We start from the raw sequence: 14,384 nt of genomic DNA, 5'->3' as shown, positions 1-14,384 counted from the left end.
GGATACAGAGACTGGAACTGTGCAGAGTGCTCCAAGTGTGGGTCTAACTGAGGGATACAGAGACTGGAACTGTGCACTGTGTTCCGAGTGTGGGTCCAACTGAGGGATACAGAGACTGGAACTGTGCACAGTGCTCCAAGTGTGGGTCTAACTGAGGGATACGGAGACTGGAACTGGGCACTGTGTTCCGAGTGTGGGTCTAAACGAGGGATACAGAGACTGGAACTGTCCACAGTGCTCCGAGTGTGGGTCTGACTGAGGGATACAGAGACTTGAACAGTGCACAGTGCTCTGAGTGTGGGTCTGACTGAGGGTTATGGAGACTGGAACTGTGCACCGTGCTCCAAGTGTAGGTCTCACTGAGAGAGACGGAAACTGGAACTGTGTTCAGTGATCAAAGGGTGGGTCTAACTGAGGGACATGGAGAATGGAACTGTGTGCAGTGTTCCAGGTGAGCAACTGAGGTGATATGTTCTGCACATCACACACCTTCTTTACTTACACTGTATATTAATGTGTTTGGATTTCGAATCCTGGGAGCTGATAGAGTTCCGTGCTGAACAGAGGTAGCTACAAGATTGCTCATCAGAAATGAAACCAGGAAATGAGCCAAACATTTGCAACAGCACATATAGTACATTTATGTCACACATGCTGATCCAGATGATGATTGCGAGGGACGAGATATCAATCTGACTCTAACTTGCATCAACAAGGAGCAGTGGCAACAAGTAATCAATATGTCATGAGAAGAGTGCGGCTTTGAAGGAATATTTTAGAGCATAGAGAGAGGGAGAGAGAGAGAGTTAGAGGCAGAAAGGGAGCAAAATCTTGAGCTCAAGGCCCCAGGAAGCTGAAAGCATGGTCCGCAATGCCGGAGCAAGTGAACCAGGCCATACTCGCGAAACCAGATTGGAGAGAAAGGGAGGGATGTTGGGGTTGGAGGAGGTTACAGAGATAGGGAGGGGCGTACGGGCTGAAGGAAGTTACAGAAATAGGGAGGTAGTGTAGGGGCTGCAGGAGGTTCGAGAGGTAGGGACAGAATGCAGGGGCTGGAGGAGGTTACAGAGATAGGGACAGAATGCGGGGGCTGCTGGAGGTAACAGAGATAGAGCAGGGTTTAGAAACAGGAGGAGGTTACAGAGATAGGGAGGGGTGATGGGGCTGGAGGAGGCTACAGAGATAAGGAGGTGGTCTCGGGGCTGGGGTTTGGTGGTTACAGAGATAGGGACAGAATGCAGGGGCTGCAGGAGGTGACAGATAGAGCAGGGTTCAGAAGCAGAAGGCGGTTACAGAGATAGGGAGGGTGTCAGGAGCTGGACGGGGTACAGAGATAGGGAGGGGCTGGAAGGGGCTACAGAGATAGGGAGGGGCTGGAGGGGGCTACAGAGAGAGGGAGGGTGTGTAGGGGCTGGAGGGGGCTACAGAGATAGGGAGGGGCTGGAGGGGGCTGCAGAGATAGGGAGGGTGTGTAGGGTCTGGAGGGGGCTAGAGAGATAGGGAGGGACTGGAGGGGGCTACAGAGATAGGGAGGGTGTGTAGGGTCTGGAGGGGGCTACAGAGATAGGGAGGGGCTGGAGGGGGCGACAGAGATAGGGAGGGTGTGTAGGGGCTGGAGGGGGCTACAGAGATTGGGAGGGCGTGTAGGGGCTGGAGGGGGCTACAGAGATAGGGAGGGGCTGGAGGGGGTTACAGAGATAGGTAGAGTGTGTAGGGGCTGGAGGGAGTTACAGAGATAGGGAGGGGATGTAGGGGCTGGAGGGAGTTACAGAGATAGGGAGGGGGTGTAGGGGCTGGAGTGGGTGTAGGGGCTGGAGGGAGTTACAGAGATAGGGAGGGGGTGTAGGGGCTGGAGGGGGTTACAGAGATAGGGAGGGTGTGTAGGGGCTGGAGGGGATTACAGAGATAGGGAGGGTGTGTAGGGGCTGGAGGGGGTGTAGGGGCTGGAGGGGGCTACAGAGATAGGGAGGGGGTGTAGGGGCTGGAGGGAGTTAGAGAGATAGGTAGGGGGTGTAGGGGCTGGAGGGAGTTACAGAGATTGGGAGGGTATGTAGGGGCTGGAGGGGGCTACAGAGATTGGGAGGGCGTGTAGGGGCTGGAGTGGGCTACAGAGATAGGGAGGGCCTGGAGGGGGTTACAGAGATAGGGAGGGGGTGTAGGGGCTAGAGGGGGTTACAGAGATAGGGAGAGTGTGTAGGGGCTGGAGGGAGTTACAGAGATAGGGAGGGGGTGTAGGGGCTGGAGGGAGTTACAGAGATAGGGAGGGGGTGCAGAGGCTGGAGGGGGTTACAGAGATAGGGGGGTGTAGGGGCTGGAGGGGGTTACAGAGATAGGGAGGGGGCGTAGGGGCTGGAGGGGGCTAGAGAGATAGGGAGGGACTGGAGGGGGCTACAGAGATAGGGAGGGTGTGTAGGGTCTGGAGGGGGCTACAGAGATAGGGAGGGGCTGGAGGGGGCGACAGAGATAGGGAGGGTGTGTAGGGGCTGGAGGGGGCTACAGAGATTGGAAGGGCGTGTCGGGGCTGGAGGGGGCTACAGAGATAGGGAGGGGCTGGAGGGGGTTACAGAGATAGGGAGGGGGTGTAGGGGCTGGAGGGGGTTACAGAGATAGGTAGAGTGTGTAGGGGCTGGAGGGAGTTACAGAGATAGGGAGGGGGTGTAGGGGCTGGAGGGAGTTACAGAGATAGGGAGGGGGTGTAGGGGCTGGAGTGGGTGTAGGGGCTGGAGGGAGTTACAGAGATAGGGAGGGGGTGTAGGGGCTGGAGGGGGTTACAGAGATAGGGAGGGTGTGTAGGGGCTGGAGGGGATTACAGAGATAGGGAGGGTGTGTAAGGGCTGGAGGGGGTGTAGGGGCTGGAGGGGGCTACAGAGATAGGGAGGGGGTGTAGGGGCTGGAGGGGGTTACAGAGATAGGGAGGGGGTGTAGGGGCTGGAGGGAGTTAGAGAGATAGGTAGGGGGTGTAGGGGCTGGAGGGAGTTACAGAGATTGGGAGGGTATGTAGGGGCTGGAGGGGGCTACAGAGATTGGGAGGGCGTGTAGGGGCTGGAGTGGGCTACAGAGATAGGGAGGGCCTGGAGGGGGTTACAGAGATAGGGAGGGGGTGTAGGGGCTAGAGGGGGTTACAGAGATAGGGAGAGTGTGTAGGGGCTGGAGGGAGTTACAGAGATAGGGAGGGGGTGTAGGGGCTGGAGGGAGTTACAGAGATAGGGAGGGGGTGTAGAGGCTGGAGGGGGTTACAGAGATAGGGGGGCGTAGGGGCTGGAGGGGGTGACAGAGATAGGGAGGGGGCGTAGGGGCTGGAGGGGGTTACAGAGATAGGGAGGGGGCGTAGGGGCTGGAGGGGGTTACAGATATAGGGAGGGGGTGTAGAGGCTGTAGTGGGTAACAGAGATAGGGAGGGGGTATAGAGGCTGGAGGAGGCGACAGAGATAGGGAGGGACATGAAGGTTTAGGGTAGGTTAGTATGTGTCTCACACTGATGATACTCACACTGGATATTCAGTCGTACAGGATCGGAGTCCTTTACTCCCACGGAGTTCCTCGCAGAACAGATATAGTTACAAGCAGCATCTTCCACTGCAGCGGAGACCGAACATTGAGAGAGACCGGGGCAGAGAGACATCGAGTCGGATGGACACTCCTTCTGCCAGCGAAAGAAACGTACAGGCGGATGGCCATCAGATACACAGCGGAGCTGCACCACATCCCCAGCACGAACTATCTGTGGGTGTGTGATTTGGACACTGGTTGGCGCATCTGGAATTAAACATCCAACACCATCAGCACTGACCCTCCGACAGTGCGGCGCTCCCTCAGCACTGATGGTCCGACAGTGCCTGCTCCCTCAGCACTGACCCTCCGACAGTGCCCACTCCCTCAGCGCTGATCCTCCGACGGTGCCCACTCCCTCACCACTGACCTTCCGACAGTGCCCACGCCCTCAGCACTGACCCTCCGACAGTGCGGCGCTCCCTCAGCACTGACCTTCCGACAGTGCCCACACCCTCAACACTGACCCTCTGACAGCGCCCACTCCCTCAGCACTGACCCTCCGACAGTGCCCACTCCCTCAGCACTGACCCTCCGACCGTGTGGCACTCCCTCGGCACTGAACCTCGACAGTGCGGCGCTCCCTCAGCACTGACCCTCCGACAGTGCTCACTCCCTCAGCACTGACCCTCCGACAGTGCCCGCTCCCTCAGCACTGACTCCTCCTCAGCACTGAGCCTCCGACAGCGCGGCGCTCCATCAGCACTGAGCCTCCGACAGCAGCGCGCTCCCTCAGAATTGACACCCCCTCAGCACTGAGCCTCCGATAGTGCCCACTGCCTCAGCACTGACTCCCCCTCAGGACTGAGCCTCCGACAGCCTGGCCCTATTCTCTACTGGCCATCAAATGATTAATGTACAGACAGGGTTTGAGCAGATTTGGAAATATCAGATGAAGAATCCAGGAGCTGGTTTACTCGTGGTACTCACACTGGACCCTGATGGTAATGGTCTCTGAGTTCCCTGCCCCAAAGTTGTTTCTTGCCTCGCACTGATAATCTCCACTCTCTGGCTTGCTGATGCTTTCAAACAGCAGGATGTTTCCGTCGACTCGCTTGTTCTGAGAGTGGCTGTACCAGCTGTAGCCTGAGACTGCAGGGTCACTCTTCTGACTGATACAGCTAATATTCACAGTATCTCCCTCGTTCACTGCAGTTAGGTCTCTCTTACTGTCACCATTCACACTCTTCCAAATCTTAAAATCTCTTGGCACATCTCAACCAGAATTTTGTAACCGGTCCAGTTAGTTTTGACGATGTAGTAAATGTTTTGTTGGTGTCATCGTAACTGCCTTTTCCATTCAGCTCCTCTGTTGCATGCTAGCCCACTTGTCACACCCTCTTCAACTCCTTCTCCCACAATCTCCTTGTCTGCCTTTCTCCACTCCCACCATCTTCAGTGGATCAATACGATTCCTCCCCTCACAACCTGTGGGAGTGAGTCCCACTTTCCCTACTACTGTCTGGAGGAAGATGTTCCTCCGGAATTCCCGGTTGGATTTATGTGGAATGTCTTCTATCGATTGCACCTCGTTCTGGTCCCGCCCCATCCCCTCCTCCCCCCACCCACCGCCAACCTGACACAAGGGGAAACATCTTCTCTACGTCTCCCCGATCGAAACCCCTTTCATAATGTTACAGCCCTTGGTCAGGTGTCCCCTCAGCCTCATCTTTTCAACTGAAAATCATCTCAGTCTGTTCAGTCGTTCGATAGTTATAACCTCTCTAGTTCTGAGTTCAGACTTGGAATACAGAGACTGGAACTGTGCACGGTGCTCCCAGTGTGGGAAAACTGAGGGATACGGAGACTGGAACAGTGCACGGTGCTCCGAGTGAGGTTCTAACTGAGTTATACAGAGACTGGAACTGTGCACGGTGCTCCGAGTGTGTGTGTAACTGAGGGATACGGAGACTGGAAGTGTCCACAGTGCTCCGAGTGTGGGTCTAACTGAGGGATACAGAGACTGGAACTGTGCACAGTGACAATAGACAATAGGTGCAGGAGTAGGCCATTCGGCCTGCTAGCCAGCACCATCATTCCTTATGACCATGGCTGATCATCCACAATCAGTATCCTGTTCCTGCCTGATCCCCATAACCCTTAATTCCACTATCTTTAAGAGCTCTATCCATCTCTTGCTTGAAAGTATCCAGAGAGTTGGCCTCCACTGCCTCTGGGCCAGAGCATTCCATACATCCACCACTCTCTGGGTGAAAAAGATTTTCCTCAACTCTGTTCTAAATGGCCTACCCCTTATTTTTAAACTGTGTCGTTTGTTTCCGGACTCATCCAACAGTGGAAACACACTTCTTGCCTCCAGAGTGACGAATCCCTTAATAATGTGGTACGTCTCAATCAGATCGTCTCTCATCCTTCTGAACTCAAGTGTATACAAGCCCAGTCGCTCCAATCTTTCGACATATGATAGTCCCGCCATTCCGGGAATTGAGCTCGTTTACCTACACTGCACTCCCTCAAGAGCAAGAATGTCCTTCTGCTAATTTAGGGACCTAAACTGTACACAATACTCCAGGTGCAGTCTCACCAGGGCCCTGTACAGCTGCAGAAGGGCCTCTTTGCTCCTATACTCAATTCCTCTTGTTATAAACGCCAGCATGCCATTAGCTTTCTTCACTGCCTGCTGTACCTGCATGCATACTTTCATTGAATGATGTACAAGAACACCTAGATCTCGTTGTACTTCCCCTTTACCTAACTTGACTCCATTTAGGTAGTAATCTGCCTTCCTGTTCTTGCCACCAAAGTGTATAACCACACATTTATCCACATTAAACTGCATCGGCCGTGCATCCACCCACTCACCCAGCCTGTCCAAGTCACCCTGTATTCTCATAACATCCTCCTCACGTTTCACACTGCCACCCAGCTTTGTGTTATCAGCAAATTTGCTAATATTACTTTTAATGCCTTCATCTATATCAGTCATGTATATTGTGAACAGCTGCAGTCCCAGCACCGAACATTGTGGTACCCGACTGGTCACCGCCTGCCATTCCATAAGGAACCCTTTTATCACGACTCCTTGCTTCCTGTCAGCCAGCCAAGTTTCAATCCCAGTCAGTATATTGCCCTCAATACCATGTGCCCTAATTTTGCTCACTAATCTCCTATGTGGGACTTTATCGAAGGCTTTCTGAAAGTCCAGGAAAACGACATCCACTGGCTTTCCCTTGTCCATTTCATATTTACATCCACAAAAAATTCCAGAATTTTAGTCATGCACAATCTCCCCTACGTAAATGCATGCTGACGCTGACCTATCCTGCTATCCAGTGCTCCGAGTGTGGGTCTAACTGAGGGATACGGAGACTGGAACTGTGCACGGTGCTCCGAGTGTGGGTCTAACTGAGGGATACGGAGACTGGAACAGTGCACGGTGCTCCGAGTGTGGGTCTAACTGAGGGATACAGAGCCTGGAACTGTGCACGATGCTCCGAGTGTGGGTCTAACTGAGGGATACAGAGACTGGAACTGTGCACGGTGCTCCGAGTGTGGGTCTAACTGAGGGATACGGAGACTGGAACTGTGCACAGTGCTCCGAGTGTGGGTCTAACTGAGGGATACGGAGACTAGAACTGTGCACGGTGCTCCGAGTGTGGGTCTAACCGAGGGATACAGAGACTGGAACTGTGCACGGTGTTCCAGGTGTTGGTCTAACTGAGGGATAGGGAGACTGGAACTGTGCACGGTGCTCTGAGTGTGGGTCTAACTGAGGGATACGGAGACTAGAACTGTGCACGGTGCTCCGAGTGTGGGTCTAACCGAGGGATACAGAGACTGGAACTGTGCAAGGTGTTCCAGGTGTTGGTCTATTTGAGGGATACGGAGACTGGAACTGTGCACGGTGCTCCGAGTGTGGGTCGAGCTGAGGGATACGGAGACTGGAACTGTGCACAGTGCTCCGAATGTGGGTCTAACTGAGGGATACGGAGACTGGATCTGTGCACGGTGCTCCGAGTGTGGGTCTAACTGAGGGATACGGAGACTGGAACAGTGCACGGTGCTCCGAGTGTGGGTCTAACTGAGGGATACAGAGACTGGAACTGTGCACGGTGCTCCGAGTGTGGGTCTAACTGAGGGATACGGAGACTAGAACTGTGCACGGTGCTCTGAGTGTGGGTCTAACTGAGGGATACGGAGACTAGAACTGTGCACGGTGCTCCGAGTGTGGGTCTAACCGAGGGATACAGAGACTGGAACTGTGCACGGTGTTCCAGGTGTTGGTCTATTTGAGGGATACGGAGACTGGAACTGTGCACGGTGCTCCGAGTGTGGGTCTAACTGAGGGATACGGAGACTGGAACTGTGCACAGTGCTCCGAATGTGGGTCTAACTGAGGGATACGGAGACTGGATCTGTGCACGGTGCTCCGAGTGTGGGTCTAACTGAGGGATACGGAGACTGGAACAGTGCACGGTGCTCCGAGTGTGGGTCTAACTGAGGGATACAGAGACTGGAACTGTGCACGGTGCTCCGAGTGTGGGTCTAACTGAGGGATACGGAGACTGGAACAGTGCACGGTGCTCCGAGTGTGGGTCTAACTGAGGGATACGGAGACTGGAACTGTGCACGGTGCTCCGAGTGTGGGTCTAACTGAGGGATACGGAGACTGGAACTGTGCACGGTGCTCCGAGTGTGGGTCTAACTGAGGGATACGGAGACTGGAACAGTGCACGGTGCTCCGAGTGTGGGTCTAACTGAGGGATACGGAGACTGGAACTGTGCACGGTGCTCCGAGTGTGGGTCTAACTGAGGGATACGGAGACTGGAACTGTGCACGGTGCTCCGAGTGTGGGTCTAACTGAGGGATACGGAGACTGGAACTGTGCACGGTGCTCCGAGTGTGGGTCTAACTGAGGGATACGGAGACTGGAATTGTGCACGGTGCTCCGAGTGTGGGTCTAACTGAGGGATACGGAGACTGGAACTGCGCACGGTTCTCCCAGTGTGGTGCTGAGGAGATATTTTCTGCTGATCACACTCCCTCTTTACTCACACTGTATATTAATGTGTTTGGGGTTAGAATCCCCGGAGCTGACAGAATTCCGCGCTGTACAGACGTAGCTACAAGATGCATCATCTCTGGTTGTTACAATCCGAACTGAAGCGGTATTCCATTCCAGATCCGTCCGCTGTCCGTTGCACATTTTGATCCAGCAGTAACTCTTCGGCCTGGGATTGGCTTCACTGCGACATGTTAGTGTGATCTCGGTCCTCTCCGTCACTGTATCCACTGAAAAAACCTCCACGTTTCTTGGGCCGTCTGTGGAGAGAGAGAGAGAGAGACAGATGTGATTACAAGATTACAGAGACCCTCACATATCCGGGTCCACAGGAGACAAGTGGGTCGTGTTGCGGTTATAATTTCTGGTCAGAAATGAAACCAGGAAATGTGATAAATAATGGTAACAACGCACAACATGCATTTGCTTAGATAACAAAGTGTGGAGATGGATGAACACAGCAGGCCAAGCAGCATCTTCGGAGCACAAGAGCTGACGTTACGGGCCGAGACCCTTCATCAGAAAAGCACGGAGGGCTGAGCACAGTTCCAGTGTCCGTATTCCTCAGTTAGACCCACACTCGGAGCGCTGAGCACAGTTTTGTCTGATGAAGGGTCCAGGCCCGAAACGTCAGCTCCTCTGGTCCTGAGACGCTGATTGGCCTGCTGTGTTCATCCAGCTCGACACTTTGGTACCACAAATTCTCCAGCATCTGCAGTTCCCATCATCTCTGCGCATTTGCTTAGCGCCTGTTTAAGAAAGAGATGTATTGAAATGGGTGAAAGAGCGATGTGACCTCAAGCTGCTTCAGTCGGGAGCGTGAGCAGGAGATCAATATATCAGGAGAACACTTAAGTGTGTTCAATGAACATCTGAGAGGAGGAAGAGAGACGGAGAGAGAGAGCGAGACAGAGAGGGAGAGAGACAGAGGCAGAGAGAGAGAGAGAGGAGGCGGACCGGTATGGAAATACGAAGGTCAGGGCCCCAGGCAGCTGAAGGCACGGCCCTGGAAATTGGAGCGATGGGAATGAAGTGAATTTCAGAAGCTGGACTTGTGCGGGGGGGTGGGGCGGGTGAGGTGTGACAGGGATGGGGTGGGAGTGTAAGGGCTTCAGGGTCTTACAGAGACAGGGAGCGGGGCTGTAGGGTTAAGAGGAGGTTACACAGATAAGGAGCGGGTGTAGTGGCTAGAGCAAGTTACAGAAATAAGGAGTGGGCGCAGGGGCTGGAGAAAGTTACACAGAGAGGGAGGGGTTGCAAGGGACAGAGGAGGTGACAGAGACAGGGAGGAGGTGATGGAGGGATTTGGAAATGAAGAGTGGGAAGTTTATAACCGAGCCGTTGCGGGAGTTGAGAACGATGTAGGAGAGGGAGGGAGAGGAGGGTGAGTGGGGAAAGGGGCTCGGTGCGAGCTCAGAGACGGAGGGGTCAGTGGTGTTTTGGACAGATCTCTCTCAAATAGCGAGTGGTGACGGAGCCCGGGGAGATTGATTTGGGAAAAGGTCAGTCTGTGAATCTCACTCACAGAGCACCTCGATCCTGAAGCTGTTTGAGGTGGAGGCTCCAATCCAGTTTTCCGCTTTGCAGTAATAATCTCCAGAATCTGTTCGGCTGATGGAGCGAATAGTCAGGACTTTCCCTGTCCCCTTGTGAGCTGCTCTGTTCACATTGTCCTTAAACCAGGTGTAAACAGCTTCCGGATTACTCCTGGAGTTACAGTTCAAGGACACCCGGTCTCCATCCTTCACCTCTCGCTGTGGCTCAGTGTGAACAACGGTAACATCTCGTGGGGCATCTACAAGAGCAATTACAGCGCGATTCAGGCCAAAGAGAGAGAGAGAGAGAGAGAGAGAGATAAAGCTGTGGAACATGTGGGAGATTTCTCCTAAACACCCTCAGAAATGCAAACCCCGAGCAGTGAAATCATTTCGAAAGAGACCACCTGGATTCCGAAGAATCACATCCTGAAACAGGCCATTCAGCCCAGCTGCGCGCTGCCAAAGTTTCTCATTCACAAGTGGTTCCTCCTCTGTAACGCCTTTGCATACCATAGTACCGAAACCGGGGAACTGTACACGGTGCTCCGAGTGTGGGTCCAACTGACGGATACAGAGACTGGAACTGCACAGTGCTCCGAGTGTGGGTCTAACTGAGGGATACAGAGACTGGAACTGTGCACGGTGCTCCGAGTGTGGGTCTAACTGAGGGATACAGAGACTGGAACTGTGCACAGTGACAATAGACAATAGGTGCAGGAGTAGGCCATTCGGCCTCCTTGCCAGCACCACCATTCATTATAATCATGGCTGATCATCCACAATCAGTATCCTGTTCCTGCCTTATTCCCATAACCCTTGATTCCACTATCTGTAAGAGCTCTACCCATCTCTTGCTTGAAAGTATCCAGAGAGTTGGCCTCCACTGCCGTCTGGGGCAGAGCATTCCACATATCCACCACTCTGTAGGTGAAGAAGATTTTCTTCAACTCTGTTCTAAATGGCCTACCCCTTATTTTTAAACTGTGTTGTTTGTTTCCGGACTCATCCATCAGCGGAAACATGCTTCCTGCCTCCAGAGTGTCCAATCCCTTAATAATCTTATACGTCTCAATCAGATCCCCTCTCATCCTTCTAAACTCAAGTGTATACAAGCCCAGTCGCTCCAATCTTTCACATATGATAGTCCCGCCATTCCGGGAATTGAGCTCGTGAACCTACACTGCACTCCCACAATAGCACGAATGTCCTTCCGCAAATTTGGAGACCAGAACTGTACACAATGCTCCAGGTGCGGTCTCACCAGGGCCCTGTGCAGCTGCAGAGGGACCTCTTTGCTCCTATACTCAATTCTTCTTGTTATGAAGGCCAGCTTGTCATTAGCTTTCTTCACTGCCAGCTGTACCTGCATGCTTGCTTTCATTGAATGATGAACAAGAACACCTAGATCTCATTGTGCTTCCCCTTTACCTGACGACTCCATTTAGATAGTAATCTGACATCCTGTTCTTGCCACGAAAGTGTATAACCGCACATTTATCCACATTAAACTGCATCTGCCATCTATCCATCCACTCACCCAGCCTGTCCAATTCACCCTGTATTCTCATAACATCCTCCTCACTTTTCACACTGCCACCCAGCTGTGTCATCAGCAAATTTGGTAATATTACTTTTAAAGCCTTCGTCTATATCATTCACGTATATTGTGAACAGCTGCGGTCCCAGCACCGAAACTTGTGGTACCCGACTGGTCACTGCCTGCCATTCCATAAGGGACCCGTTTATCACGACTCCTTGCTTCCTGTCAGCCAGCCAAGTTTCAATCCCGGTCAGTATTTTACCCTCAATACCATGTGCCCTAATTTTGCTCACTAATCTCCTATGTGGGACTTTATCGAAGGCTTTCTGAAAGTCCAGGAAAACGACATCCACTGGCTTTCCCTGGTCCATCTTCATACTTATATCCTCAAAAAATTCCAGAAGATTAGTCATGCACAATCTCCCCTTCGTAAATGCATGCTGACGCTGACCTATCCTGCTATCCAGTGCTCCGAGTGTGGGTCTAACTGAGGGATACGGAGACTGGAACTGTGCACGGTGCTCCGAGTGTGGGTCTAACTGAGGGATACGGAGACTGGAACTGTGCACGGTGCTCCCAGTGTGGGTCTAACTGAGGGATACGGAGACTGGAACTGTGCACGGTGCTCCGAGTGTGGGTCTAACTGAGGGATACAGAGACTGGAACTGTGCACGGTGCTCCGAGTGTGGGTCCAAGTGAGGGATACGGAGACTGGAACTGTGCATGGTGCTCCGAGTGTGGGTCTAACTGAGGGATACGGAGACTGGAACTGTGCACTGTGTTCGAGTGTGGGTCTAACTGAGTGATACAGAGACTGGAACTGTGCACGGTGCTCCGAGTGTGGGACTAACTGAGGGATACGGAGACTGGAACTGTGCACGGTGCTCCGAGTGTGGGTCTAACTGAGGGATACGGAGACTGGAACTGTGCACGGTGCTCCGAGTGTGGGTCTAACTGAGGGATACGGAGACTGGAACTGTGCACGGTGGTCCGAGTGTGGGTCCAAGTGAGGGATACGGAGACTGGAACTGTGCATGGTGCTCCGAGTGTGGGTCTAACTGAGGGATACGGAGACTGGAACTGTGCACTGTGTTCGAGTGTGGGTCTAACTGAGTGATACAGAGACTGGAACTGTGCACGGTGCTCCGAGTGTGGGACTAACTGAGGGATACGGAGACTGGAACTGTGCACGGTGCTCCGAGTGTGGGACTAACTGAGGGATACGGAGACTGGAACTGTGCACGGTGGTCCGAGTGTGGGTCCAAGTGAGGGATACGGAGACTGGAACTGTGCATGGTGCTCCGAGTGTGGGTCTAACTGAGGGATACGGAGACTGGAACTGTGCACTGTGTTCCGAGTGTGGGTCTAAACGAGGGATACAGAGACTGGAGCTGTGCACGGTGCTCCGAGTGTGGGTCTAACTGAGGGATACAGAGACTGGAACTGTGCACAGTGCTCCAAGTGCGGGTCTAACTGAGGGGTACAGAGACTGGAACTGTGCACTGTGTTCCGAGTGTGGGTCTAAACGAGGGATACAGAGACTGGAACTGTGCACAGTGCTCTGAGTGTGGGTCTAACTGAGGGATACGGAGACTGGAACTATTCACAATGCTCTGAGTGTGGGTGGAACTGTGGATACAGAGACTGGAACTGTGCACCGGGCTCCGAATGTGGGTCTAACTGAGGGATACGGAGACTGGAACTGTGCACTGTGTTCGAGTGTGGGTCAAACTGAGGGATACAGAGACTTGAACAGTGCACAGTGCTCTGAGTGTGGGTCTGACTGAGGGTTATGGAGACTGGAACTGTGCACCGTGCTCCAAGTGTAGGTCTCACTGAGAGAGACGGAAACTGGAACTGTGTTCAGTGATCAAAGGGTGGGTCTAACTGAGGGACATGGAGAATGGAACTGTGTGCAGTGTTCCAGGTGAGCAACTGAGGTGATATGTTCTGCACATCACACACCTTCTTTACTTACACTGTATATTAATGTGTTTGGATTTCGAATCCTGGGAGCTGATAGAGTTCCGTGCTGAACAGAGGTAGCTACAAGATTGCTCATCAGAAATGAAACCAGGAAAAGAGCCAAACATTTGCAACAGCACATAAAGTACATTTATGTCACACATGCTGATCCAGATGATGATTACGAGGGACAAGATATCAATCTGACTCTAACTTGCATCAACAAGGAGCAGTGGCAACAAGTGATCAAGACGTCATGAGAAGAGTGCGGCTTTGAAGGAATATTTTGGAGCATAGAGAGAGGGAGAGAGAGAGAGAGTTAGAGGCAGAAAGGGAGCAAAATCTTGAGCTCAAGGCCCCAGGAAGCTGAAAGCATGGTCCGCAATGCCGGAGCAAGTGAACCAGGCCATACTCGCGAAACCAGATTGGAGAGAAAGGGAGGGGTGTTGGGGTTGGAGGAGGTTACAGAGATAGGGACGGGCGTACGGGCTGAAGGAAGTTACAGAAATAGGGAGGTAGTGTAGGGGCTGCAGGAGGTTCGAGAGGTAGGGACAGAATGCAGGGGCTGCAGGAGGTTACAGAGATAGGGACAGAATGCGGGGGCTGCTGGAGGTTACAGAGATAGAGCAGGGTTGAGAAACAGGAGGAGGTTACAGAGATAGGGAGGGGTGATGGGGCTGGAGGAGGCTACAGAGATAAGGAGGTGGTGTCGGGGCTGGGGTTTGGTGGTTACAGAGATAGGGACAGAATGCAGGGGCTGCAGGAGGT

General features: G+C 53.1%; 1 protein-coding gene across 1 annotated transcript in view; it reads right to left on the bottom strand.

Moving 5' to 3' along the window:
• Nucleotides 1-14,384, bottom strand: part of LOC125448445 (hemicentin-1-like) — a 126,498-nt gene that overhangs the window by 26,994 nt on the left and 85,120 nt on the right. Inside the window, exons 13-15 of the mRNA XM_059641275.1 lie at nt 10,099-10,368; nt 8,567-8,833; nt 3,490-3,756 (exon numbers count right to left, since the gene is read on the bottom strand). Coding sequence (XP_059497258.1) covers nt 3,490-3,756; nt 8,567-8,833; nt 10,099-10,368 — 804 coding nt within the window. The remainder of the gene's footprint in view (nt 1-3,489; nt 3,757-8,566; nt 8,834-10,098; nt 10,369-14,384) is intronic.

This window comes from Stegostoma tigrinum, chromosome 41 (genome assembly GCF_030684315.1).
Source record: "Stegostoma tigrinum isolate sSteTig4 chromosome 41, sSteTig4.hap1, whole genome shotgun sequence".
Classification (NCBI taxonomy): domain Eukaryota; kingdom Metazoa; phylum Chordata; class Chondrichthyes; order Orectolobiformes; family Stegostomatidae; genus Stegostoma; species Stegostoma tigrinum.
This window is presented reverse-complemented; position numbering and strand designations above follow the sequence as displayed.